This window comes from Poecilia mexicana, unplaced genomic scaffold (genome assembly GCF_051168715.1).
Source record: "Poecilia mexicana isolate PSO_F unplaced genomic scaffold, ASM5116871v1 scaffold_2, whole genome shotgun sequence".
In the NCBI taxonomy this organism is placed as follows: Eukaryota; Metazoa; Chordata; class Actinopteri; order Cyprinodontiformes; family Poeciliidae; genus Poecilia; species Poecilia mexicana.
Window position 1 is genome coordinate 2157936 of NW_028263371.1, and position 25217 is coordinate 2183152.

At 39.4% G+C, this 25217-nt stretch overlaps 1 protein-coding gene across 2 annotated transcripts; it reads left to right on the forward strand.

The window, feature by feature from the left end:
* The first annotated feature begins 898 nt into the window (after window positions 1–898).
* On the forward strand, window positions 899–25113 carry marchf1 (membrane-associated ring finger (C3HC4) 1). Of its 2 annotated transcripts, XM_088008861.1 has the most exons (8): window positions 899–2597; window positions 13485–13535; window positions 14692–14747; window positions 16843–17658; window positions 18459–18639; window positions 19967–20111; window positions 24466–24510; window positions 24606–25113. In XM_088008861.1, the coding sequence occupies exons 1-8, from the start codon at window positions 2511–2513 to the stop codon at window positions 24923–24925; spliced, it is 1701 nt and encodes a 566-aa protein (XP_087864987.1). In that variant the 5' UTR covers window positions 899–2510; the 3' UTR covers window positions 24926–25113. The 2 variants fall into 2 exon arrangements, with proteins under 2 accessions (XP_087864987.1, XP_087864993.1); XM_088008867.1 differs by lacking the exon at window positions 24466–24510.
* The last annotated feature ends 104 nt before the right edge of the window (window positions 25114–25217 follow it).

Below are 25217 nucleotides of genomic sequence, written 5' to 3' on the forward strand. Positions count from 1 at the left end.
GCGTCTCTCTGCACATTGCATGTGTCTGTATGCATGCACTGTAGGGTCGGAGGGCTTTTGACCTGGAAATTACTCTGACAGAAAAAAGGTTGCAAATCTGAAGAGAGTCACTAATGTTGAAAATACACACGCACAGAAAGCCAGTTAAAATAATAATAAAATAGATCTTTAGCACTTTAAAATCAGCAGCCTGTCAAAAACACAATTTGTTTCAATTTCTTCTGTTAAAAAAAGAGCCAAAAGTAAAACAATGACAGAAGAGAAAGTAAAGTTTTAGCACAAATAAGGTGATTCAAAAAAAAACTTTGGTTTTCTTTACTTCGTAGGTCTTAAAGTCATGAGTTTCAGATGCTGTTTTACGCCATGTGATTATTATTATTATTATTATTATTATTATTATTATTATTAATATCATCTTGTACTTTTAGTAAGACATCATAATATAATGAAAGAAAAGAACAGAAATTGAGAAATAAAACTGAAAAAAAAAACAAAGAAAAACTCCACAAGACTTGCTTTATGAGTATGTACTCATAATTAAAACCTCTTTAAGATACAATAAAGTCTGACTCAATGGAGGTGAAATGGTTTAGTTCAGGAAATCAGACGCACAAAGTGGTTTTTACTCTGAATTTGCAGCAAGCGAATAAAAAGTGATTAAGTTGATCAAGGTGAAACAAAAATGTCTTAAAGGGACAACATTACATATTTCTCAGACACATAATGCCATTTTATAGGACAATCACATAACTGTAAACTTCAGTTGTTATAAAAATGCTACATATATGAAGTATGACTTATAAAAAATTTGACTTCATAATTTAAAACCTTGAAATTGGTACTTCATTTCTTTAAAGTCTTTTTTAAACTCTGCCTTCAGGAAGTCATCACGTCACTCCTCAATTAGCCCTATAGGAACATTTTACCAGCTTTGCACTGAGAAGTAGCTCATATAACGAGCTCAGCACATGCACAGTTATAGCAGGTGTTTGCTAATTGCTGCTGGCTAGTTTGAAGGAGCTGAGTGTGAGGGCTGCTCTGTGATGGGGAAGCTTGGAAACTGCAGCTCTGAGGAGGAGCTTTGTCCTTGTAGGCGGAGCTAGGTCCACCCAGGCATTTTGCACAGCTGAATGATAGCCATGGAGATTAAAGGATTTCTCAGGCATGCATCAAAGAATCAAACCAACACTCCAGATATGTTTTTGCTTTGATCATTATAATATGATGTAAAGCTCAGTCAATTTTACATGATACTTCCCCTTTTAATGAATTAAATTTCAGTTCACTGTCAGGCATTAGAGCAGCTTCAGGTCAAAACTTAACAGTTCTCACCATAACAAACCCCATCAATTTTACCAATGGGTTGTAAGAAAATAATAGAAGTGATTTGCTCATCACCAGTTGTTCCGGACTTTTTCCTCAATATCCCGTTTGGACGTTTGAACATGAAGTTTGAGAACCCCGGGTTTATTTCAGAACCAGTAACATTTGTAAAAGGCAAACTATGAAAATGTTTACATCTGTTTATTTTTGGGACAGTTTATGCCTCCCAACCCCAAGACCACTGATATGTCAGCCATCCCTTTAACTCTCCCACGTTCCTATTATGTCAGTCACAATCCTCATGACCTGAGCTAGTTGCAAAACAGGATCCACCCTTCATCATCCTTCATCATCCTCACACGCTTCAGCAGCACTCTCTGATTGGGTTGATTTTTCACTTTGTGTCCGGTTGGATGTTCCTGGTTAGGTTAGAGTGAGGAATACCTCACTCTAACCTGGAGGAGGAAGGAGGTGTTTAATGTCTGTCAGCATATTGCTGCACCGCAGGGAGTCTGAGCAGTGTGTGTGTGTGTGTGTGTGCGTGTGTGTGTGTGTGTGTGTGTGTGTGTGTGTGTGTGTGCGTGTGTGTGTGTGTGCGTGTGTGTGTGTGTGTGTGTGTGGGTGTGTGTGTGTGTGTGTGTGTGTGTGTGTGAGAGAGACTGCTGTCCATGTGAACAAGCTGTGTAAGCTTATTAGCTCCACCACTGGTCAGAGGAGCAGATTGGGGTTAGTCTAAGCCTTAATCCTCGTGAACATTATGCCTGTTATACAGGAAGCACGACAGAGTCCTTAGCCCCGCCTCCTCCTCACGGCCACAGACTGCTCACAGACGCGCGCGTCACAGCACGCGTCGTCCCTACTGTCTTGTTTACCACTTTACTGGAAGTGGAGGGGATTGTGGAGGAAGGGGAGCGAACGGCACGCACTGTTGAGTAGTTCCCCAGTCGCCATGACGACCTCACACTCCACCATCCTCAGAACTGTCTCCTTGTTGCCTCGGTGACCTGATCCCGTTTTGTCTCCATCCCTCCGATGATCCGGATTGGGCCGATAAGGGTGCGCAATCCAGCAGCCGGCGTCTGGTCTTCTCCAAGCAGCAGCCAGTCCAGGAGCGGGGAGGCGATCCGCGATGGGAATGCTGGGAGCGCTGTGGGAGTAGCACCGGAACGTTGCCTGGAAACAGCAGCATGCCAGTACAGCAGATAACTGTGGTCCCGGCAAGAGAGACAGCCGGCAACGGAAAGAGTGCCCCTCGCTCCAAAGAAAAGAACGAGGTGAGATCCTGACCTGCACCAACACCAGCAGAACTCACAGAAACAGTTCAACTCCACTCACATTTCAGTCATCTGGATTTCCTGGTGGCAGGAATCTAAAACACGTTCAGTATGTTTTTTTTTTTATTTTCCTTCAATTATCAGCTGACTACTTCTTACTCTCCTGGTTGTGTGATGGAGATGCACGGAAACCTTCCTAGCCCTAAGACAGCAGCAGCCCTATCACAACTCGAAAGAAAGTAGTCCCAGAGTGTCATAGAACTCTGCTTCAAGAAACCTCATGTCATTAAAAATGCATGAAGCTACAAAGTGATTTAATCTGGCAGTGCAACGGAAACATGAGGTCACAGGGTTCCTGGAACGTTTGTGTTGTAAGCGCTCTGCTGATGGTGCTCCTGATACACACTGTGTTGTGGTTGATTTGTATCTAGATCAGAGTGCAGGGTGGCTCGCCGTGTTTTCGTTCTGCAGTTTTGATATCAGATGTCACAGCGCAGAAGTAAGCTACGTCGGACCGTTGGATAGCAAAGCTGCTAAAGAATATTTAGGGCTTTCATAACTGTTGATGCAAATCCCAACCTATTTCTATGTACTTCTGTGTTGAAGCAGGCCAAATAGTCAGAGATTAAAATGTATTTTTAAACAAGCTAAGACAATTCACAGACAACAATAGACTAAAAATAACTTCCTGTCCTGGTTCCCAGGTTTTAGCTCTCGCTTTCCCTCCAACAACAGGCAGCTGATCCTATTGGATGCCGATTTAGAGTTAGAAAAAGTGGACCAATGACATCACCAACTGAGTTTTTGCTTAAGTTTGACCGTTTTGCTTAAGCTGCTACTGTATTGTTTCTCATTGTGTGTTAGCGAAAATACATTTTACAAGAAAATCAAAAATGAAACATATTCTACGAAAACATGAAATCCTGTTACATCTGCAGTCAGTTATGACCTGAATCACACAGTAAACTGAATCTCCTTCCAATGACAGCAACTTCAAGCACTTAGCACACTGAGGCAAATGAATGAGAGCAGAAAGAGCGTCGGCATAGCCTAGCATGAGCTAAAGTAATGTGATCATTGGATCACTGCTCCCACATCTGAGTAATATGTAGGTGTTTTATGATTTTTAGAAGAAGAACCTGAAGGTAATAGAAAGTAGTAAAAATATGACCTCCCCATGGCCACAGTCACCTTTTACTGTGATATTTCATCTGAGTCAAAATATTTTTCTTATTATTCTTATCCATTTTTATCTCATTTATGCTGAAAGGACAGCATTATGTAAAACTTACTATTTTGAGCTTTACACCATGTTATAATGTTATTCCTTCATCAAAAGCATACCTGGAGTGTTGCCTTAATTATTTCATGCATGTTTGAGAAATCTTTGAATCTCCATGGCAACCATTCAGCTATGCAAAACACTTGGAGGAACCTAGTGCCGCCTTGGAGATGAAATTCCTCCTCTGAGCTGCAGTTTCCAAGCTTCTGCCTCACAAAACAGCTCTCCCCTTCAACTCCCCTACTCAGCTCCTTCAGACTAGCCAGCAGCAATTAGCAAACATCTGGTGGAACTGAGCTCTTTTTAGGAGCTACTTCTCAGAGCAACACTGGTAAAAATGCTGTTAAAGGGCTAATAGAGGAGCCATGTTGCGATGTCTTCCTGAAGATGGAGTTTCAGAATGAGCAGAAGCTTTTAAAGAGACAGAGGCCCAATTTCTAGTTGTTAAATTACAAAGTCAAATTTCTTTTAAGTCATATTTGACATATAGAGCATTTTATAGCAAATGAAGGTAACATAGTTACTTGATTGTGCTCAAAGGTTTGTTTAGTCAGGCTACTTTGAGGTTATCGATTATTACTGTTTAATAAATCAAAAGCTTAGCTCTCCCGCCCTCACGTTTACATAAATATTTTAGATATTAATGGTATTTTTGTGATAAAAGTTAGATTTAGTCATTTTATTGAACATCTAATCTAATTTACAACAAAACTGAAATACTAATGTATGCAACAACCACTGAATCTATAAGATCCACATAAGGAAAGTGGAAGCCCACATTAGTTCTTTACTTCTCTGCAATCGGTCATCCTGAGCAAGCACAGAGCGACAGTGGAGAGAAACAAGATCCTGTTGAGAGATCTCCAGTAGAATCACACTGAGGATGGGCAGCAAACAGAGCCAGGTGTACTTTCTACAGCCAGGAACAACAAAAACAGAACTGGTAATTGAAACCACCATAACAGGTTTGCATAAATGGTTTTATGCAAATAAAACCATTTTAGTTTAACTAGAGTAAGTATGACAGTGTGAAGAAATGTGGTCACCATGTCTGTAGCAGCCTGTCTAAGTGTAAAGGTTAACTAAAGAGCAGAGAAGGAGCATTTTAAGCATACTGCTGTGAAAAGTGGAAGCACTTCTGCACCACAGAAAAACTGAAAGCTGGATCCACAGGAGAGCTATCTGATAAATCAACTTATTGCCTCACATTTATTTTTGGAAACTCTAGGAAAGTGGAGTAATCCTGAGGGGGGAAAAAGGATCCATGAGTTTTTTAAGATGCCACCGGGCCTTCTCATTTAAAAGGGCAGTGTTATGTAAAATTGACTTTTTTGAGCTTTACATCATGTTATAATGTTACTGCCTCATCAAAAACATACCTGGAGTGTTGCTTCAATTCTTTCATGCATGCTTGAGAAATCATTTAATCTCCCACAGCAACCATGCAGGTATGTAAAAGGCCGGAGTGGACCTAGCCCCGCCTTCGAGACGCAGCTCCACCTCAGAGCTGCAGTTTCCAAGCTTCTGCCTCACAGAGCATCTGCTGAGCTAATTATGAGCTACTGCTCAGAGAAACGCTGGAAAAAATGTTGTTAAAGGGTTAATAGAGGAGCCATGTTGTGATGATTTCCTGAAGGCGGAGTTTCAGAAAGAGCAGGAGTTTTTAAAGAGACAGAGGCCCAATTTCAAGGCGTTAAATTACAAGATAAAATGTCTTTTAAATCATACTTGATATATAGATCATTTTTATAACAAATAAAGGTAACAAAGTTACTCTGCTATAAAAAGGTGCTATGTGGGTGGAAAATACAATACACTGGAACAATCTGATCTGTTGGCTGTCAGTATAAATCTCATTCTCCATTTATGAAATGTTTGCTGATATTTTAGTGAATTCTGTTTGTAAATAATTACAGTCATACAGCCTAGATATATCACATACATAGACTTCGGTTTTACAAATATAAAAATTATTTCATCATTCTCTACAGGCCATTCTGAAACAATCACAGGCTGTCTGCTTCTGAACGTAACTCTGTGAAACATTAAAAGTCCAGCTAATATTGACAGTTTGGACAGTATGGAAACTGTGTCTTTTTCACATTGCATTGTGTTAAATGATGTTTATTTATATTGTACATCAAGCCTTGTGCATATTTTGGTTAATTACATATTCTGATTGTCTTGTCAGAATCTATAAAGTTTCCATGTACATTAGAAATGCTAAAGGTCTCACTTGGCATGTCCTGATTTTAATGTTGGTAGTGTTTTCATGTTTTCAGCTTATGCACAGTTATTTGTGCAAAGAATATCTCCAGTTACCATGGTAAAAGCCTTGAAGCCACTGTGTTATTTATATTTTATTTATATATACTACAGTACATGTTACATTTTAAGACTTATGGTTCTTTCTACTAAAACCTGCTTAAAGCTGCAGTATGTAACTTTTATGTTTTAAAAATGTTTTTTTTTTTTTTACATATTAAAATAATTAAAATAATAAAGTTATTATTATTTCATGGCAGTATGAGACAGATAATTTGTGAAAAGATCCAGCTCCACTGCTTTCTCCCAGTGCTCCCAGTACTAACTGGAGAAATACACCACTCAGTCAGAAACAACCAATCAGAGCCAGGAGGAGGGTCTTAGCGCTCTCAATCACTACTCACCCCCTCCTACTGGCTTTGTGCTAAGCTACAGCTGATTCACCACAACATAGCCTGCCATCAATGTTAAGGCTAGTTAGCATGGCCACCGATGACAGCGGATAAACAGTGGCAAGTTGTTTGTTCACCATTAGCACACTGAGCAGCATACAGGAGGATGATTAGCAGCACTAAGCCTAGCTCTGATTGGTTGATTTTGATCGGGGGTGGTCAGTTTCTTCAGGTGGCAATAGTGGCTTACAGAGGAAGTGGGGATCAGTTTTTGTTGTTTGTTTTGTTTTTGTTTTTTTGTTTCCAATTATCTGTCTCATACCACCATTCTGTCATGACATGCTGACAGTTTTAATAAACATAGAAAAAACCTGGTTTTGTAAAAGTTACAAACTGCAACTTTAAACTATAAAGATCTATGCCTGTTTAAAAGGCAGCAGACTGTAGCTCTCCTGCTAAGGATTCTTCTTTTTCCAAACATTTATCATTCCTTCAAGCTAAAGCTCATTAAAACATATGCTGCACAAATACAAACGGTGCTTCCTGGGTGCCCGTCTAAATGCGGCTGGAGGTGGAACCAGAATTTATCCGCCGGTCCACGCCACAGCACCTAATCCCCCTCAGCGCCAACCAGCACATGTCCATACACAGACTGTGTAAAGTCCTCTCTGTGCCTCACACTCAGGTGTTCAGAGGAGCAGAGACTCAGGTAAGAGGAACACGTTTACTCTGAAATGATTATTCTTCTGCAGTTCTATTTTTCAATGGGTTTTTCAAACAAGGTGCGTTGGTGAGTTGTTGTTTTTTATGTGAATGTGTGACATTCTCTGTTTTTTTCTTGAATTGTTCTGTAGTGGTCACCTGCTGGTGTTTACTTTCATTGTGCATCTACAGTGCTGGAAGCTTTGAGTACTGTAGGTATCTGTTGACTGCAGAGGCAACCAGAAATCTGTAGAGTAAGTCAAGCCTGTCGCCATAGGCAATAAATCAATCAATCGCATTATAAATTTATTTCCATTTACATGATCTATCGTTTTTCTCTTTTCTCTTTTTCTTCTAAAAAGTGGATGACAATAGTTTTCAGTCTGGTGCTTTGGTTTCAACAAGCCCTTATTTTTTTATGAAAAACAGTTTTGTTTACAGAGACTTCATAATTCATTTTATTTGTTGTTTTTGTTTATTTTGTATATTTAAAATGTCTTCCAGATCCACTGATAAATGTTCATTAGAATTTAAAATGTATTGATCTTTGAGAATGTGTTATTGCATCATTATCCCCATTACTATTATATTACTTGAAAATGGTCTCAAAACAACAATATTATTTTTATCACAATAACTTCTGGTTATTGTACAGCAAATGTAGTTATTGTGACGGGCTAAGAGTAAGCGAGCAGCAAGATTTTAAGGTCTTCTATGTAGACAATGTGGATATTTATCTTCATGCTACTTCTTGGATTAACTTTTATTTTGAAAAAATTTGGTTATTACCAAAAAACTTTGGACAGAAATTAAGGGTAGCACCCCTCTCCCCCCAGTTTTCAAGGCAAGGCGGTTTTATTTGTATTGCACATTTTCAGCAGCAAGGCAGTTCAAAGAGCTTTACATCATAAAAACATCATACTAGTTGCTAGATTCAATTATGAAACTAGCAACAAACATTACATTTTGTCAAATGCCATCATCAAGCAAATAATGTTGATCCATGTTCCACTTTCTACTCATCTTACTAAAGGTAATTCAAAGTGCCTTACATGATGAGAAGGACATTAAAACAGTAAACCAGCAGAAAAACATGACATTACAGGGCAGAGTAAGAGAAAACGACGACACGTCTGTGCTGGAGAAAATAATTCTGCTTGATGATGCTGACAACCAGACGCTTCTCTGATCTGCAGGAGTTACAACTTAACTGCTTTTTATTTAAACTTGAACATAAGTTAGTCCCTCCACGGTTAGAATAATTATATCTTTTAAATTGTTTTTTTGTTTATCTTAAACACAAAAGTGGGGGGGAAAAATACTCACTAAATTTGGTAGTTTTTAAGTGAATATTACTCAATATTCTATCATTTTGATGTTGTGCTTTTAATGGAGCAATAAAAGTTTACCAAGACATTAACCAGTTATTCATTTATGCTGTCCACTCAGGCAACCAGCAGCTGCAGCTCATTTATTAAATACATCACTTTTTCTTTTATGAAGAGAATCCCACTCAGATATACAACCTATTTTGCGAGGCGGCTACGGCTGATGGAAATGTTTTCCAAACAGCTGAAGTTGGACTTCTGATAAACAAAAAAGTGCATTTTCCTTCTTTGAGCCAGCTAATAGACAGTCCCAGCAACAGATGGGGGAGGGGTAATGGTCACATGATGGCTCTTTGCATCTGGCAAACCTCCAGCTTCTATAACTTTAAAATGTAGATATCACACCCATAAGGTATGAGCTAAAAATGTGAGACCACTCAGTTATTATGTCACTGAAAAGATGAGAGCTTTAGCGTGTGTGTGTGTGTGTGTGTGGGGGGGGGGGGGTGTGTGTGTGTGTGTGTGTGTGTGTGGGGGTGTGTGTGTGTGTGGGGGTGTGTGTGTGTGCAGTTAGGTTTGTGTAACTTTCCCAAAACCATCACATTTCGCTTAGACTTATTACTGAGGGGGTTCCTGTTTCCCATTTGGTCACACCACCCACTGGGATTAACACTACTCTAAGTGAATGTACAACACTTCTAAAATAGTAATAATAATAATTCTAATTAATAAAGGGCCATTTCACAACTAATCTGGCATCTGAACAATTTTAAACCAAGTTAGTGCTTGTTTAGATGTCAGTAAAAACCTTTTCTGTTTTTTTTTTTTTTTTTAGAAACAAGTATTATCTCAAACTCTGTTTTAATAAAGAATATGTATGTAGTGCAGAATAATTGTCCTATTAGGTGCAGATTATGAAACAAAACCCCGTGAAGCAGATCTTTATTATAGCACTCAGAGGCCACTCTGGTCTCATGCTGTTGTAAACCTTTCTAGAGTTTTCTTGCGGATGATAATTCTGACTAATGAGCAAGCATCTTACTACTTTTGTGTCCAAAATATATCAGAGCTGCAAAAAAGGAAACTTGCAACACATTGCAACACTAATCTGTTACAGCAAGTGAGTTTCTCTTCTTTTTACTTCGTCAAAGTTCTTCTCAGTATTTGATCGCGGCTTTTCTTCCAGATGGGAAGCCCAGTTTTGATCCAATTTGTAACTGATTAAATACAAATGATTTATAATTGGTATTATATATGTAGGTCAAACTTGTGATACATATTACTTTACTAGTGGGTTGGTTGTGCAGAAGGAAACAGAAGTCAGTCTTCTGTCAGTAAACCACAGCAACAATTCATACTTTCGTTTTTGAAAGCATTAAAAATTTCCACCAACGTGGAAACGAACTGAAAATCAGAGTTAGAACAAAGGTTTCAGGAGTTGCGGTTGAGTGGAGAAACACGTTAACTGTTCTTCTGACTCATAGGGGAAAGTAATCTCTAACTGATGAACCAATAGAGGTGCAAACCTCTTACACATGGATGTGTCGGTTGACGGCAACGCTTGCTCTCACTCCTAACAGGACGGCTGATTCAAAGGCGGCTGGCTATCAGAAAATCCCTTGATCAGCTTAGAACATGGCGACGGAGTGTGTCCTGTTTTTTTCAGTGATTTTCGCTGATTGATATACGTCACCGTAGCCACCCATAGGAAACTTTCAAAACACCAGTTTGCTATTAGTTTTTTCTCTCTGATTTAATCCATCAAAGTTCATGAATTGTGGGTAAATTTGTGTTCTAGAAAAGCTCTTACATAAAAAACTGCAACTTTTATTCTGTCATTTTTAAAGAAATATGGGTTTTTTCTACTAAAGATATATATTTTTTTCTGCCACAAAAGGCTCAACAACAATAATGTTTTTAATCATATCGTCATTATCTTGTTGATTTTCATTCTGTAGAAAAATCTCAAGCTGTTGTGAATTTTGTCGTCAGGGGAAAAACATTTAGACATGTAATTACTCATCTCCACAGTTTGGTTTAAAAAAAAAAAGGTGTTGATCTGATGAGGTCTGTTTCTAGAGTGGTCGATAACATGCTATCAGTTATGAATATAATTTCAGATGTGTATGTGTATTAGAGTTATTAAGACAGCAGAAATGCACCTGAAATCACACAGACTTCAGCAGATCTACCAGCTGAGGTTCTGACCTGGGTGAGAAAAATGTCAACTTTGGGAAATGACCACAAATCGTTTCTAATGCTATTGCTATGCTAGTGCGCTTGTTTCTGACCTGATAACATGGTGATATGGGGCGATCACCTGTTTACTTCCTGCCTGTGGTTTGTTTCTGAGTAGATGTGACTCATTCCCTGATCTGTGTTCTGACTAAGTACTCAGAAGCCCACAGTTGTTTTGGAATCATTGCATCCCCCCTGAATGCAGGTCATGTGATTCTTCTGGGCTTTTGTCAATCACACTTCAGATTTACTGCAGTACTTCACTTTTATTAAATTCTTTTTTTTTAAACATAAGTAACGATCACTACATCATGACAGTATGAGACAGATTATCTGTGAAAAGATCAGTGTCCTCCACCTCCACCCTGTGCTGTTATTGCTGTTTGATGAAATGGCCATGAAACAATCAGAGCCAGGAGGAGGGACTTGGTGCTGTCAATCAAACTTGTGCACGCTGCTAAATGTGCTAATGGCAGAGAAACAACTCTGCGTTACAGGACCACCGCTTCTGTCACTGATGGCTATGGTAACTAGCTTGAGCATTCATGGCAGACTGCTGAGGGGGAGAAGTTGTATCGGGACCAAGGAGATGGGAGGCATGATTTACAGCACTAAGACCCGCCTCCAGGTTCTGGTTGGTTGCTTCTAGTTGACAGTGGAAGTGCTGTGAAGAGGTAGAGGTCCTCTTTTTTTCCCCCTTTTTCAGATTATCTGTGACATGGTGATTAATATGTAAACACATATGTTTCATATAAAGTTATTTACTGCAGATTTAAATGTTTCACATCATTAACTCAATTTTTATTTCAGACAAAAATGACCTGAACAAATCCAGAAAGCGTTTTCCAATGATGTCACTGATTGACTAGACTCTAAACAGTTATCTCACTTCATTATGCCCTCTCTGATTGGCTGTTCAAAATAACGCTACAAATTTTCGACACAAACTCTGTGATTTCTGTTCAGCTAATCTGCTCTGGGAATTAATGATCACAAAATAACAGTAGAAAACGTTTCGCTGTTAGTGGAGCTGAAAAATGATTTTGAATCAAAACTCAAACCTATCTCCTTTGGTCTCAGGTGAGTAGGGTGGAATATGTTTTTGAACCCATTAAAAGCCAGAACATGGATATGTTTAAAAACCAAACAGCTAACAGAGGGTGTCCTGACTTCTCTCCGTGGCTGTGTGCTATAAATATTTTTCTACTGATCCAGCACCGAGCAGACCCAGTCTGTTAAAGTAATTGCCTAAATCCTGAACCGTTAACTCCTGCAGCGAGGAGCTGAGGCCACGGTTGATCAGGCGATGGTGTAGTTCAAGGTCTGAGCGATCGCTGTTCTGGGTAAACTTCCTTAAGTTGGCTTTAAATAGCAACCCCCTGATGAACAGCGTGGTGCCACTGGGGCTGGACAAACGGCTAATAGGATTCGTGGCTTTAGCGCGGATCACGGTGAAATTATGAGGACATGTGACCTCTGACGTTGGACTTTAAAACTGTAAATACAGCAGGATCAGGCAACACCGCAGAAACAGAAGGTGCGAAAAGGCGGTCATTAGTTTGAACATTAGTTTGTTTTTTATCCACTTTGGGAGCAATTTTTGGGAGTAATTGCTCCCCATTTTTGGGAGCAATTACTATAAGAGGATCTTGTTTCCAAATGCTAATGGTTCACACATTTTGATTTCATGCTTCTAATAAAACTAGTTTTCAAGGTTAAAGTTTGTTTTGGTTATAAAATCAGTTGAAGTTACGTCTTCTGGTTTGCGATTAATATGTTTACAGGCTTGAAGCCGAGAGCGGATGACTCCGCATAATTTTTTCTGATGACGAGTTATCCTTCAAATGCATGGCACAACGGCAGACGGATGAAATTACATTTAACATACACACCATTCATATTTTGCTGATTGGTGTGTGTGTGTGTGTGTGTGTGTGTGTGTGTGTGTGTGTGTGTGTGTGTGTGTGTGTGTGTGTGTGTGTGTGTGTGTGTTTGTTTTTCCAAGCCAAAGAGTTTTTCAGACACTGCACTGTCTGAAAAATTCCAACGGTTTCTGATAGGGAAGACGTTGCGCTTTCCAGCCAATATTGGGTTATTACGGTAATTTGACTCCCGCCGTTGCGGTTAGCACGTTTTCTTCAGTTTAATTCGATGAAACAATCTTTTTAATAGATTATTTTAGATTGTAGACAGTAAATTGAAAAGTTCCTGTTGTTGTGGAGAAATGGGCAAATATATTTACTCACAGGACATTAAAAGAACTTCGTACAGTTTAAAATACGCATACATATATATATATATATATATATATATATATATATATATATATATATATATATATATATATATATATATATATATATATATATAATTAACTTGAGACAATGGGAAGTTAGCTCGTCGTATAGAGAAAAACCATCTGGAAATTAACTTATCTGGAAAAAAAAATTGGGGAAATCAACTCGTTATTTCGAGAAAATGGGTAATTAACATAAGCCACGGGAAAAAAGTCTTTCCCGGCTTCCGTAGAAAACGTCACTGATTCTCTGGATAGTTTGGAATTGATGGTTTCCGTTCTGGAACCGTATGAGTCGAGCTCCGTCTGGACCAGCAACATTATGAGAAACAATATTGTTTTATGTTTCCTAGTGACTCAGAGTTACCTTTGCCTTTTTTGCAGGGAAGGAAAGCTCCTGGGCGCTCTGGCAGTCGGTCCAGCAACATTTCCAAGGTAATAAATGTGCAAATAATAAAGCCTTATCAGTTAAAGACGTCATAATGTCTACCTGCCTGTGTCAAGGCTCCATCTGACGTCGGCTAATATTCTAGCAGACTATGCTGAATGGCTCTCTGAGGAGGCACTTTGTGTTCTTTATTAATTATTTTTTTTATATCAAATTCGAAAGAAGCTATCAACATCTCTGTGACACAATGTCACAAATCCTAAGGTGTTATATAAAAAATCATATAATACAGCTGAAAAACACTGAGTCACCTCCCCCCTCCATCCTTTTGTAATTTTCTTCCAGTGAGTCAGACTCTGCTAGTCTTTTAAAATGGCAACAGTGAGTCTTTCAGGTTTAGATCTAGTTTTTCCTGTTATTTAGAGACATTTTTGTCTGCTGGAAAGAGAGGCTTTAGGTTGTAACATTTACTGCTGCCTAAGACACAAAAGAGCAGCTTGTCATGATGTGGTACAAAATGAGTGAAAAAGCAGCCACATGTTGAATACAAGCACAGACTGAGCAAGTCTTAAATTATAGTTCATTCACACAGGCTCAGAAGTATGCACACAGTTGGGTCTGTAATCAACCCAGTAGTCATTAGGGGTCGATGCACCACGACCTCAGGCGTCTTGTTGCCAACAGCAACACCCTGGCTATACATGTTACCACTCTTCCTGTCAGAATTGGTACCGGCCCTTTAAATTGACTGGATTCCTGGACTGGACCTGGATTTTTAAGCACAGCTCACAAATTTATAATACATTAAGATTGGAGTCATTTAAGAAGTTCACTGTTTGCCAGCTTTTATCTGTGTTATCATTTAATTTGAAGGTAGTCTTAACTTTTTTTTTTATGACATCATTCCCTTTTTTTGAAACCCTCTCTGTATCAAAGAACCAGACCCTCAGCATGATGCTATCACCACCATGCTTAACAAGTGGCAATGTTGAGCATGCTTAAGAGTTGGGTCTGTACCTGGAAACCAACCAGTTTGGATAAGTGTTATGAGAAGAGTGGTAGTAAAGTCATGAAATAATCATAAAAATAATATTTTTGGTGCATTGATAATATGAATTTAGAACGATAATACCTGACAGACTGTTGTTGGAGAAAAAAATAAGTATAAAATAAAAGCTTTATTTTTATTCTTATTCCTTTCAGGTCAGCAACACAGCTTCAAGAGCATCAACAACCCCGTCTGCTCAGGACATCTGCAGGTAAGACGGATGGCTCTCTGGTTGGTGCTACTGCAGAGGAAGGAAGGGCTCTGCATCTGAAAATGCAAAAATAAACGGAGTTATTATATAATATGGAGTCGGGATCGGTATGGAATGAGGAAAAGGAAAATAAGAGCTTGTTGTGGTGATAATTTGTGGTGGTTTTGGGGAAAACAGGAAATACGTGTGCTTGAACCTTTAATGTCCCATCCTCTTCTCACTTCATAACGATTCACTATCCATGTCAGAGATTCTCCTTCTGGTTTTTAGCGTGTAATTTCTACTGCTGTTGGATACATGTAGCGAAGGAACAATATGCATCCCGCCCAGGAACAGCTCAGGATATTAGCATTTGTTTTCAAAAAGTGAATATGGAAAGACTGTGACATGTCATCAGCTATCAGAACAGAAGACAAACATTTCTGCAGGAACATCAGGTTTTATTTGCAACAATTAATTTTTTTTTTACATTTTCTTTGAATAATGGTGGTGGATGGAATAAAGATGTCTTTTTTTTTTTTACATAAAACTGGATTTTCCTGGTTCAGTGGTTTGGTCTGTATTGCCGTACCTACAATAAAGTTTTGTTGCATAAAGTTTTCTCCCCAAATCAACATTTTCAGATGCTAATTTATGCATGATGCTATTTTTTTCTGCTTGAACCCAGAAATAATAAATGAATTGGTTATACTTTTGATATTAGTACAACTTTTTCTTTTTGTCTGACTTGTTATATCTACAGTTTTTTTTTTTTTTTTTTTTGCAGCGCTATTAAAATTTTTTAGCATTTCCTTTCCATTCGATGTATTTTTGCTGGATTTCATGTGACAGACCAACACAAAGTGGTGTAAGGATGTGAAACGGGAGGAAAAATAGGTTTTACAAAAAACAGTGAAAGCTGAAAAATGTGACTTGCATTCAGTTGCTTGAAATTCAGCAATCACATAGGACATCCGTGTGTGTTTGATTTAACCTCAGTATAAATCTGAACATTAGTTGGACAACCAGCCTCAAACTGAGAATTCAAGGCTCCAACAGAGCATGTGGCTGAACACAACATCATCAAAGTAATCCATGGTGGTGGCGGCATCATGCTGTGGGGATGCTTTTCTTCAAGATGTACATAGAATCTGTTCAGTGCACTGCAAAAACACAAGATCTTACCAAGTATTTTGGTCTGGGTTCTGGTGCAGAGATCATAGTTTTGTCTTAATGCACTTAAATTAAGACAAAACTAACTTACAAGTAAATTTTCAGCAAGAAATAGGAGCTTGTTTTAAGTCAGTAATTTCCTAATATTGGTAAAAAAGGACTAGTTTTTCACCACTGGCAGATTTGTTTAACTTATAAGAAGACATTTTTCCCATATTATAAGTGAAATAATCTGTTTGTGAAACTAGTGTTTTAATCGCTATTAAGAAATTATTGACTTAAAACAAACTCATATTTTGCTGAAAAGTTACTTTCAAGTTAGTTTTGTCTTTATTATGTTCTTTTCTCATCAGATAGTTATTTGTAATAACCCTCTATTTTGCTTCCTCTTTTTAATTAAGCAATGCTTTGTGTTTGAAAATCCCAGTGAAACGAATTGACGTTTGTGGCTGTAATTTGATAAATGAGAAAAAATTAAAGGGGCAACAAGTTTCTGACGCTCTGTAGGGCAGCAACGATCCGAACATGCAGGAGGAGAGGCTGCTAATACTTTCATTCTAATTATTCACAAGAAATGTGGTTTCCTCTGTTTTGATTTAAGGCAGAAATTCAACAGATGCATATCAATCAATCAAGTGTATTTGTTTAGCACAATTCAGCAACAAGGCAGTTCATAGTGCCTTACATCATAAAAACATCATACAGTAACCACTTGAAATCAGTAAAAAAAAAAACATTACATTTTATCGAGTGCCAACATCAAAATCATTCATTTCTAAAACATCTGCTGAATATTTTATTTCTTGTTTCCTTCAGTACTCTTTGCCATGCTTTTTTTTGTTTTTTGCACATTCAGTTCATAACTTTTCCCCCACATTTTTGTTCCATCTGCTATTTTCATGTTTGTTCATGTCCATCTTCATCTGTGTGTTTGTGTGCTTAGCTCTGGCCAGCCGACCCGCTTAGATGATATTTCTGAGTCCCGCAAACCGAGCAAGCACAAACCCAGTCCCTCTGCCATGACGGTCACCAGCACAGCCCTAAGCTCGTCGGCCCAGGCCCAGAAGAAGAAGAGACGGCACCGCCGCAAGAGGAGCAGCTGCTCCACCTTCGACTGCGTGGACCTGAGCGGCAAACAGGAGCAGAGCGACCGCAGCCTCAGCTCCGACCGCAGCGAGCTGGGCGAGAAGCGGGAGCGTTCCGTCAGAAACCGCAAGGAGCTTCCTCCCCGCCTCAGGCGCTCCGGCGTGCCGCAGTCCGACTCCTCCACCGAGGACGAGGCTTGGCGGGAAGCCCGCAGCTGGAGCAAAGAGAAAGCCCGACGAGCACGGCGCCGCAGCGTCAGCAGCCGGGAGAAGGACGCCACAGGCGGCCGCGGAGCGGGACAGGACAAGGGGGAGGCCATGGAGCTGCAGTCGGTGAACTCAGACGAAGAGAAGGAGAACCAGCCCCTGGTGGAGGACAGCGGCGGTCTCAAGAAGCGACACAGCACCAGGGGCTCGGCGAAGAGCCCCGTCTCCCATAATCGAAGTTCCCGAAGCAGAGAGGTGGAGAAGAAGAGCCGCCGGTCCCGGAGCTCCAGAGACAGCTCCTCGCTGGCAGAGGACGGCGAGCAACTGATCACCAAGAGATACCAGGAGAGGGGGTCAGGAGACGGGGACATGTCGGTGCCCATCCCCCAGAACCACTGTGGGGCCGGGGAGGGTCACGGGGGCGCAGCCGGACCCGGTTCAGACGACTCTGAGCTGGAGGTCTGCAGGTTAGTGTGTGAACAGGAAGAGACTTAGAGGCAGACCGACACACTAACGGCTGTACAAAAACACTGAACAGCTACTTGTTAAAAGTATTCACGCCCCCCAACATCATTCACCTACATTCCTGATGTTCTCATAAAACTGCTTTATTTTATGTAACAAAGTAACAGTGGCTCTGGAGGAGCTGCAGAGCTCCACAGCTGAAAACCTACAGACCTTTATTCAAACTGTGCTCATATTCATCTACACATCTGAGATTTATTGAAAAAAAAAAAACTAGGCTGCACATCTCCCTGAACATACCCTACCCCCAGTGAAACAAGGTGGTGGCAGCATCATGCTGATGGTGATGGAAGGAGCTGAGTATAGGGCAGGTCCCGACAAAAAACGACAAAAGACTTGAGGCTGGGTCAGATGTTTAACCTCAGGCTGGACAATCAGGGAGAGCTAGAGCAGCATGGATTCAGATGACGCTTTGATACGCTAGAATGTCCTAGTCAAAGTTCAGAGCTGTGAAAGCTGCCTTTTAAAAGATACCCTCCATGAAGAACAGCCGGCTGGTGGACATTTTTCTTTTTATTGGTTAAAAATGTTAACGCATGCTTCATTTGCCTTTTATTTCATATTTTTTGTTGGTCTGTCAAAAAAAAAAGAAAAAAAGAAATGCATTATTCATCAAACACTTCATCAGTCTGTTGTAAGTTGACAAAATGTGAAGAAGTTCAGGGGCATGAACACTTTTGAAGGGCCTTGTGGTTCCCTCTCATGATGTGTGCGTGTGTGTGTAATGTGTGTTTCTGTGTAGGATCTGCCACTGCGAGGGGGATGAGGACTGTCCGCTGATCACGCCCTGCCGCTGCACCGGCAGCCTGAGCTTCGTTCACCAGGGCTGCCTCAACCAGTGGATCAAGTCGTCTGACACGCGCTGCTGTGAGCTCTGCAAGTTCGACTTCATCATGGAAACCAAGCTCAAACCTCTGAGCAAGGTGAGCTCACACACACTCACCGAGCCTCCTGGGTACTCAGCTGTGACCAGCGAATACCCAAACACTGAGCTTAAGTAAAAGTACAAATAAATGGAGAAAAATGTGCTTTTTACTTGAGTAAAAGTAAGTGAGTACATGCTGTTAAAAATACCTGAAGTATTGAAAGTAGTGGTACTTGTTCCTACACTGCAAAAACACAAAGATCCTACCAAGTATTTTTGGTCTAGTTCTAGTTTCTAGTGCAAATATCTGAGTACACTGGAAAGAAGATGAAACGAACTTCTAAGTAACTTTTCAGCAAGATTTAGGAGCTTGTTCTAAGTCAATAATTCCTTAATATTGATGAAAAGGTTCTGGTTCCTTGGGCAGATTATTTCACTTATAACATGAAAAAAATATTGTGCTGTAAATGAAATAATCTACCAATGTAACAGATCATTTCTCATCAATGTTAAGGAATTATGGCCTTAAAACAAGCTCCTATGTCTTTCTGAAAAGTTACTTGTAAGTTAGTTTTGTCTTATTCTAAGTGTATTGAGATATTTACTCTAGAAACTACACCAAAAATACTTAATATTTTGTTTTTGTAGTGTAATGCAACAGAGTGCCTGCTGTATGTATTTTTCCTTTAATACATTAAGATTGTTGTTGCATTTTAACGAACAATAAAATTGTGTTTACTCTTTGTTACATAATTCACACTTGGACTTGTGATTCTGTGCATCATAATTTCAGGGACGACCTACAGAGTTAAACGCCATTAAGCTAAATAAGACAGAGAAATGATTATATTTTTGAATGTTTTTATTTAAAACAAAGGAAAACGATGTGGTTCAAGTAAAACTTGTTTTAATCATTTTTTACTGACACTTCTCCAGTTTGTTGTCAACTTACAGAAACACAGTATGTAATAGCAGATAATATTTAAATTTCTTGATACCAGTTTCAAAAGTTGGACCGGAAAGTTGTTTTTTTGTTTTTTTTTAATCGGCTAACTTGAATAAATCACTTTTTACTTTAAAACTAATAAACAATTAAAAAACACGCAATATGGTCCCATCTGCAATATCTGTTGTGTTACATTATAAATAATGTAACCCAACACATTATAGTGGAATAGGAAGTAAATCTGATATTTAATGTAAAATGTAATGGAGGAAAAGTCACGATGAAACCTACATGCAGATACACAAACGATGTACATAAGTACAGTAATGAAGTATTTGTATTTCACTCCATCACATCACTGATCTAACACTTTACTTCTAAGTGGAACCTCTCTCACCATGTTTGTGTCTCTGTGTGTGTCTGTGTGTGTCTGTTCCAGTGGGAGAAGCTGCACATGACGAAGAGCGAGAGGAGGAAGATCTTCTGTTCGGTTTTGTTTCACCTCATAGCTATAGTGTGTATGTTGTGGTCTGTCTACATTCTGGTCAAGAGAACCACAGACGAGATCCGACTGGGGAAGAACGGTCAGTACGCTCCCGTCTGCCATCAGCCTGAAACACAAACCCTCAGCAGGACCTTGTGCTGTTTCCCTCACATTCCTCATTTTTAAAAAAAAAATACAAAAATAATAGATGAACAACACTACAAATATTTGGAGTCATTTCTTTATAGTTGCCTTGGAACCACCCAGATATCAAACGCCTCTGAGATTCAAGGGATGAACTCTTGAACTGTCGGCGTTCTTGGCAAAGAGATAGTTTGGTTTAGATCATTAAGAACTTTGTCATCAGCAGTCTAAAAGCAAAGAAATTTGTTTCCATTTCTGGAGTTTAATTTTTGAGAAATAGTAAAGATTGCACAGCTTGGCATTCTGAAGGTCGTCCTTAAGCATCAACCAGGCAAAGTTTTAGCTCATGAAATGTGTCATACAGATCAAATACAGGATAATTTATCTCTCAGCTCGTTTATCAGCTCTTCATTTATTAAATACATGAAAGATTCAGGTCGTCTACTTTTTTTCCCTCTTCTTGTCCATTTTCTTAATTTTACATCGATACTGAACTAAAACTCAGTGAAAAGGCAGCCAAACTTTAAACGGATTAGGGGAAAGTCTGGTTCCTTAGAAGCAAAATATAAAGAAAAGACGCAATTCTTCTCATGTGATAAATTTGGAAATGTTCTGATCCTGATTTTTTTTTTGTTAGTTTCTGATCTAATTTAAACATGCAGATGTGAAAATGTGATATGGCTCAAAAACTATGTTTTTAGAGCAAAAATACTTTTTTAAAAATCAAAAAATGTTATTTTTATCTTGAAATTGCCATGTTTACATTAAGCAAGTTCATTTTCATAATATGACTCATCATAATACAGTCCTGTATGTCTTCCCTCCCAGCTCTAAGATATCTAAAGTTGTCCACTGACTAGCTACCCATAAAAAGCCTCAGTCTTAGGTCTAGATGTTGACTGATCTAGCTAACCTAAAGAATGGATATATTGATTTACTCCAAACATGTTTATATGCATTTTGACATTGAAGTGAAATTATTTATCCCAAACTTCTAGATTAAAATGAGGTAAAAATATGACTAAGTGTCTTTGAGTACTTAGAAAAGTGCTATACAAATTAAACATGTTGATTTCATGACCTTTAACCTTCATTTATGCCAATCATCCTTTTAGGTCGATTTATTTAAATGCTGACGAGAGAGCGCTGTTGTTTTCGCAGCTGTGTGTGTGGATTAACGTCCTTCTGAATATTTACTTTTCTGCTTCTGTTCTTCATATTTACTGTACGTACAGTTTAAAGTCAGTTTAGGTTGGAGGAAGTTTTGGATAATTTACTGTCGTCATGAGGAAACATCACAGGGCACCTTCAATCTTTTCACCTGTCTGACTTTAAAGATGTTGTTCATGAATCATTGCTCTTTTTTTTATAATTTACTAAAAATTGTGATTGTGTTGTTTAGTTTGTAGAGCCAGTAAAAAGTTTGGACACATCTATCCATTCTTGAACTATATAATAGCAGCTTTTTACTGGTACTGAGAAACTCCTGTGGTGGTGTTCCTTTGAAATATTATTCTGTACAACCTAGACAAAAGATGAGAATTTTCTAGAATGCATCAACAGTTTAGAAGAGATTTCCTCAAGGCAGTCGTCTCTCTCACAAGGTCAGGTGTCAATTCTGTCTATTTTCTGAATAGTTAAAGAAGAAACCTCCTGTGTGTTTCAAACTCAGTTAAATCATTTTTTTTCAAGCCTGGAAATGTAAAAAAATAACTTTTTAAACGTGCTTAACCCTGAAAAGCAGCTGACATTTTGTTGTTCAATCAAAATGTTGATTTACTTAAAGGTTTATGAGAAAGTTAAAATTCAATAATAATTTTGGAAAAATATATTGTTTGACAATCCAAATGAAGGAAAACTGCAAGAGATGGAGAATTGCTGTTTTGTTGGAAAAATAAACTCAAAAGTCAAGATTCAGACTTTCGTGATAATCAGAAAGGCTACAGAAAGCTTTCCACTACCTCACTGACTAAAAATAATCACAAACACTCCCAACCACCTGACTGCGAGAACGCAGCAGCTTTCAAACTGGTTCGGGTGTTAGATTTCTCCTCCTGTCTGTGGAAGGAGAAGTTGACGATGGCAGGATGGTTTCACTAATGTCAAGGGTGTAGGAGTTTTCCACTAATGTGGTAAAACCTGTAACCAGTTTTTACAAAGTCAATAACAGCTGCAAGTCATTGCAAGGTGCTGCTTGAGTCGGACACTGAGGACGTTCAGAACGTGTGGGGGTTCAAACACAAACATGTCGGCGCTCATTAGGCTTCTAGATGTTTCCATACGACTCTAGTGGTTTTGGACTTTGTTGTTTAATCGTTCCTGGAGAAAGAGCAGCTCAAACCAGCTAGCTAGCTTCACTAGCTGCTTTTTCATTACAAACAAATGTGCACAAAACTTTGTCTATCTTTCGCTGATGTCGAAAAGACACAATTTCGCAATTGTGGTGTTTCCATTACATAAGAAATGCAATTAAAATCACGCGCGAATAGGTTTGCTCACGCAATAAGTCATTTAAAAACATGCTGCGTCATCATTCTCATACTTCCTGTCGTCGTCTTCGTGGTTTTCGCAACATCCAGTTTTTAATCAATTAACTTGTGTGATACAAATAAATTATCTCTATTGCAGTTTTTCGAGATAAACTGATTTCAATATAGCTGAAAACCACCTCATGAAAACTTTTGATCGAAAAACAAGAGTTTTTTTGAAATCGGCGCGTTTCCATTGAGCAAATGTATTTTCAAAATCTCAAATCGTGCAATTAAATGGTCAATGAAAAAGCAGCTACTGTTGCCAGGGACACGGTTGTTTCCGGCCATTTCTATTTAATGGCTTTTCACATATTCTTCCGGGCCGGTGTGCACTGATTAGTTTTATTAAGTACTGCGGTTTGAACTGATTATCTTGGAAGTATCTGAGGAAAATTCTATTTTTTTATGTCTTCCTCGAGTTCCTTTGATGGTCTCATTTTTCAGAGTATTGGTCAATCTAACAAGTGCTGTCGAATTAATCATTTTATGCACAAAATACTAGCTGCACTCAATTATGATTATCAGCCAGACATTATTACGCCACGGCCTTGTCAGATGTTATTAGAGAACTTTTAGCACCATCTATTAAAAGATTTGGATAGCTGTTTTTGATCATTTGTAGATTAGAGAAAACGTTTGATAAAGTCACACCTCCACAAATATCTGTTCAGAAGGAGATGAAGACTGATGTTGGTCTAAGATCTTTCAACCAATTAGGCTCCAAACGGATTAAAACATTTGGAACTGTGAACACAGAAAGGACAGCCTTTCTAGAAAAATTGCGCAGCACCCTCTGGTGTTTGTTAAAAGGAACTGCAACTGTTTCACAGGATTGGAGCAGATGAAGTCCTCCTGACTTCAACTGAAATGAAATGCTGTAAAGCAGGCAGGGAGTGTCTTTTAGTTTTATTTTGAGAAACGAAGAACAGTTTGTGGAAACATTAACAAAAAGGTTAAGTTTTAGATCCTCTCTATCGGAGCATTTTCTGAATTTGGCTATCCTGTAGCAGGTTGATGAAAGTAACACCACAGAAGTTCAGTCTGTTTGACTCCATCTTGTTTTTTCACATTGAAAACAAAAACAAGACTCCCAGTACTTTGTTGTGTTGAAGTGTTGTGTGCTGTCGTCATATTTTAGATGCATAAAACATAGATGCAGTGTATTAAACAGAGCTTATATATTTAAAAATGACTTTAAAGCTACAGTATGTAACTTTTATAAAGAAACAAATGGTAAGACTATCACTATGTTGCAGTATAATATGAGACAAGATAAAATCTTTGAAAAAATTGAGCTCCTCTACCTTCTCCCTGAGCTGCTACTGCTAACTAAAGAATGCAGCATTTCCAACCAAAACCAACCAATCAGAGCTAAGGGGAGGGTCTTATCACTGTCAGTCACCTCATGAAGGTGCCACTAAATCAGTGGTCATGCTAACTAGCCTTAGCATTCACAATGGGCTCTGCTGGTGGGGAGAAGCTGTATGGCAGCAGACAGCAAGATTGGAAAGAGATGGAGGTTGAGCAGCACGCACATAGGCTTGATTGGCAGCAATAAGACCCACCTCTGGGCTCTGATTAGTTGTTTCTAGTTGGCACTGAGAGAATACTGAGGAACTTGATTTTATGGATGTCTCACACCATACTGTCACAACATATTGACAGTTTCAACAAATATGTAAAAATAATACATATGTATATTTTTATGAAAGTTGCCTACTACAGCTTTCAATCATAGCTTCAGACAAACAGAGAAATTACTCCCGCTCTTGATTGCAGACGAGTTACGGAGAGTTTCTCTTCTCAAGTACTATTCAGCTCAGGGTAAGCAGCTCTGCACACACACACTCCCCCTGTCCTCCAGTGCTCCCCTTGCAGCCCGGCTGACTGCGGGTTGGTGGGGTTCTCTGTCTCCTCAGGTGTGCTGGAGTGGCCCTTCTGGACCAAGCTGATAGTGGTGGCCATCGGCTTCACGGGCGGCCTCATCTTCATGTACATCCAGTGCAAAGTCTACCTGCAGCTGTGGCGCCGCCTCAAGGCCTTCAACCGCATCATCACGGTGCAGAACTGCCCAGAGAAGAATCTGCACCACCCTCCTCAGGCCCGGCCCGGCGCCATGTCCAACGGGAAGCACGAAGCTGTGGAAGTTCCCGTCGCTCCGGCTCTGGCTCCGGCTCAGGACATGGACTCGGACTTGTCCGTGGAGGCTGCGGTGGCGCCGGACCCAAACCCCGTCTGACCGCTCCTTCTGCGTGCCGGACCACGCTCTGCTCTGTTCAGAGAGCAAGGCGTGATTCAAGACTCAGGTGGTACTTTCTGCTCAGCTGCAGAGATAGCTGGTCTGCAGCAGATGAGTCTAAATACTGATCCCGTCCAGTACAGCTGGCATGACGTGGAGGGACAAAACGCAAGAGACCGGTAAGAAAAGAGAGACAATAAGAAGGGAACTGAAGAGGAAAGACGTGGTTTAACACCATAGACACATGATCAATATCAATGGATAATGCAACTGTTAGGAAATTCAATATTGA